The 3,493-nt window shown below is 40.7% G+C and overlaps 1 protein-coding gene across 1 annotated transcript; it reads right to left on the reverse strand.

Annotated features, from left to right (window-relative positions):
• Nucleotides 1-237: 237 nt before the first annotated feature.
• Nucleotides 238-3,224, reverse strand: hddc2 (HD domain containing 2). The gene is made up of 6 exons (XM_071413615.1): nt 3,103-3,224; nt 2,824-2,945; nt 2,524-2,626; nt 2,353-2,421; nt 868-1,006; nt 238-761 (listed from the first exon to the last, which is right to left on the reverse strand). Exons 1-6 carry the CDS (start codon nt 3,172-3,174, stop codon nt 628-630), a joined length of 639 nt encoding a protein of 212 aa, XP_071269716.1. The 5' UTR covers nt 3,175-3,224; the 3' UTR covers nt 238-627.
• Nucleotides 3,225-3,493: the final 269 nt, after the last annotated feature.

Genomic DNA, 3,493 nt, shown 5'->3' on the forward strand with positions numbered 1-3,493 from the left:
CCAAATCCACTAATTTGAAGGGATGTCCACATACTTTTGTATATATAGTGTATCTATGTATTGCAGGCAGGCCTACATTATTTTAGCCATGCTTTAGAGGTGCATAAAACCGCCCAGTGTCTAGACTGACCATTGCTTTAGGTTTGGTAAAATAGAGCCCAAGGTATTTGCAGTTTCTATTGATTAGATAGGCCTATGGGAATTCTCTCAAATAAATAATGTTATAGTCATAAGAAATAATTATAACCAATGGTTTTAATGAAGCCTCACAGCTTAAGAGGTCAAACAACTCAAAACAAAATAAAATAGGTGCATCTTCTGATGCATCACAGGAATTGTACAGGCGAAATATGTGCACATCCAAAAAGTTCATTATAAACAAAATGACTTTCAAAGTCTTGTCCATCTATGTAAAATAAAATTTGCACTTTGGGAGTAAAACAGGGCACACGTTTGTTTTCAAGGATAGCCCATCTTTTGCTGCATTATTCCACAACCCACCAACCAGAACCAGGTTTCCATGACAACATTCTACCACATCATGTCATGTGAGGATCAGTTAGAACAGTGGCTACCACAACATCATTGACAAGCTGAGTGTAGCATCATTCAGTGGAAATGTAGAAGTCAGGAGGAGTCTGTTCTTGGTTTCTTGGACTCTGAGCTCCCAGACGACCCATCACCTCCAGCTGCCAAGTGACCAGCTCTCTCTTCATTTAGACTCTTTACAAACTGGATTACCTCTGGGTGGTGGAATCGGCCTGAGGTGGATGGAGATTTAAAAAACAAAAATTACACCACGTTTAGATAGCCCATAGAGCCGATCATCAGCCCTCACTACCAGGTTAAATGAGAGATAGTACCTACCTTGTGTGGAATCAAAGAACTCCTGTAGCCTGCCTGGTTTCCCCTCCAGCTCCTCGTACTCATGGGCCTGCAGAATCATCTCTAGCAGGTCAAACTCTTTCACCAGCTTAGCCTCAGCGCTCGTCTGGCTCTCGTACTCCTGGGGACACACAGTGTGGGAGGGGTTTGAGCAGTGGTTTAACTGAGCTGGAGCTACCCAGAGCTGCGCTCCTGCACCTTCGGTTAAAGAGAAAAGTTGGGTGAAAAGTAGAATCATAAAAGTAGGATAAACCAAGGTTCGGATTATGCCAATTAGGGTAAGGGTTATGGAAGCTAGGTTTAGGCAAGCACCTTAATTGGGTGGACGGACTCACGGTAATGGCTGGTGCGGAATGAGTGGAATGGTATCAAATACATAAAAGGCATGGTTTCGATGTGTTTGATGCCATTCCAATTACACCGTTCCAGCCATTATTATGAGCCGTCTTCCTCTCAGCAGCCTCCACTGTAGGGAAGTTAGGGTTAGAGTTGTGGTTGAGGGTTAGGGTTAGGGTTGAGCCAGGTTGTGGACATGAAGCTAGGGATAAAGTGGAACTGACAGCGTTTTAACTACTTTGCAGATATGAAACAAACAGACAATCATAATATCAGTCAAATATATAAAATTCCCGGGTTTATGCTACAAAACCAGGTTTTACAAATAGGCTCTATTTAACTCAAAATTCCATGACGTACACTAAGGCATTGTTGTTAGAATAGATTGATGCAGTTCAATGCATGATTAATATAATTCATAAACTATCAAAATAAAGAAAGTCGCACACTCCATATATAAACTCCCAATAATTTTATGGGTATTTACCAACGTTTCGGCATCACTGTGCCTTAAGAGCCATCTTTTTTTGGTGTCATTTGGTTAGCTAGCAAAAAATGTGAATCGCTTTGCTAGTTAGCTATGCTGAACTTGAATGACTGTTATCTAGTTAGCATTTCTCTTGCGTATGTAAATTCACTCTGGCTATCTAATCCGATTTCAGATCACTCTCGTCTGAGTGTGCCAGAATAACTGATGAATTTACAAACGCGCAACACCCACTGAATATGACCGGTGTCAGTAAACGTAGGCAACCGTTCCTGGTAGAGCCGTTTTGGGTTCCATATAGAACTCTCTGTGGAAAGGGTTCTACATGGAACCCAAAACGGTTCTACCTGGAACCAAAAATGGTTCTTCAAAGGGTTTGCCTATGGTGACAGCCGAAGAACCGTTTAAGGTTCTAGATAGCATTTTTTTTTCTAAGAGTGGAGATTACAGTTAGGGTTGCGCTGGGGTGTGGACATGAAGGTAGGGATAGGATTTGTGTTGAGGCATTAGGGATGTGGAGGGATAGCGCGCCACCACAAATGACCAATTTAACCGCTGGTTGATTGGAGAGATGAGAAGAAACAAACACATACTACAGGCACATAAAGATGAATCTAGCAAAGTGGAAAACAGCTGTGACTGACCTCCCAGAGTTCATAGATCTCTTTCCTCAAGCCCTCCTGGAGAAGACCAGTGAGGTGCCTCATTGCTTCCTGAGAAAGGACAGATTGTCATTGGCTGATATTTCTGAGGAATTTACAAATCTACAATATCCTACATTTTGACACCATGGACGGTTTGTAAGAATAACCTACCTCTTCCCTTTTGTGTTTCTCTGCTTTACTAACGTTGTCTGCAGGTGCAATATCACCCACAATGCATTCTGCCATGTCATGAACCAAGGCCAACTTCATACACCTACGAGAGAAATGTAGGTAATTCATTACAAAAATGATTCCATAAAGACCTGAATCAAATATAATACTTAATTGTAGGCCTTACCTAGTAATTAAGCATGAAAAAGTCAAAGAAAGTAATGCAACGTTTATAACAAATTATATTACAGCTGCGATGTTTGAAGTTTGAACATGATCTAGTGTACAGCACAACTTTACCTTTCTTTATTGACGTTGTGATCTGCTATCGTCAGAGCCATCATGGACATTCTGTACATGTGGTCAGACACACTCTCCGGCTGTTTCACGTTCCTGTACACCCAGCCCGTCCGTGGCACGCGCTGAAGGATGGAGGTAAAGACATTGTTGACAAAAAGCAGCCATAAAAAAGGTAGGGTATACTATTCATTGACGTCATGTAAACAAACGTGGGTTGAAATTGTGCTTTATCACATGAATAGTGTCGTTAAATAAACCTTATCGTAATCAATTTCTTACTTTCAGTTGCCCAATAAGTTTCATGAATTGCAACATATTTTTCATGCTGTCGGAGTTTATGGAGGCGGCCATTGGTATCTTGTCGAACCGGTAGTAAATAAAAGCATGGCCAGAAATGTGTGCAATGCTCAAATTTTGCCAATAGATGGCATCATAAACAAGGCCATGCACAAACCATAAACCCAGCACTGGCAGAACTGGTGTCTTATTAGGCCTAGTATACTAGTTGACATTATGTACAGATTGTTTATTTCAAAATTAATTACATTTCTAACACATAAAAGGCATAATAACACGTTTTTTAAATGTTAACAAAGTGATTTTTATGAGCAATATAATGCCCCCCATATGATCCATTACAATTTGACTATTTTAAGCTGTAAATTGAAGG

Source organism: Salvelinus alpinus, chromosome 8 (assembly GCF_045679555.1).
Source record: "Salvelinus alpinus chromosome 8, SLU_Salpinus.1, whole genome shotgun sequence".
Classification (NCBI taxonomy): Eukaryota; Metazoa; Chordata; class Actinopteri; order Salmoniformes; family Salmonidae; genus Salvelinus; species Salvelinus alpinus.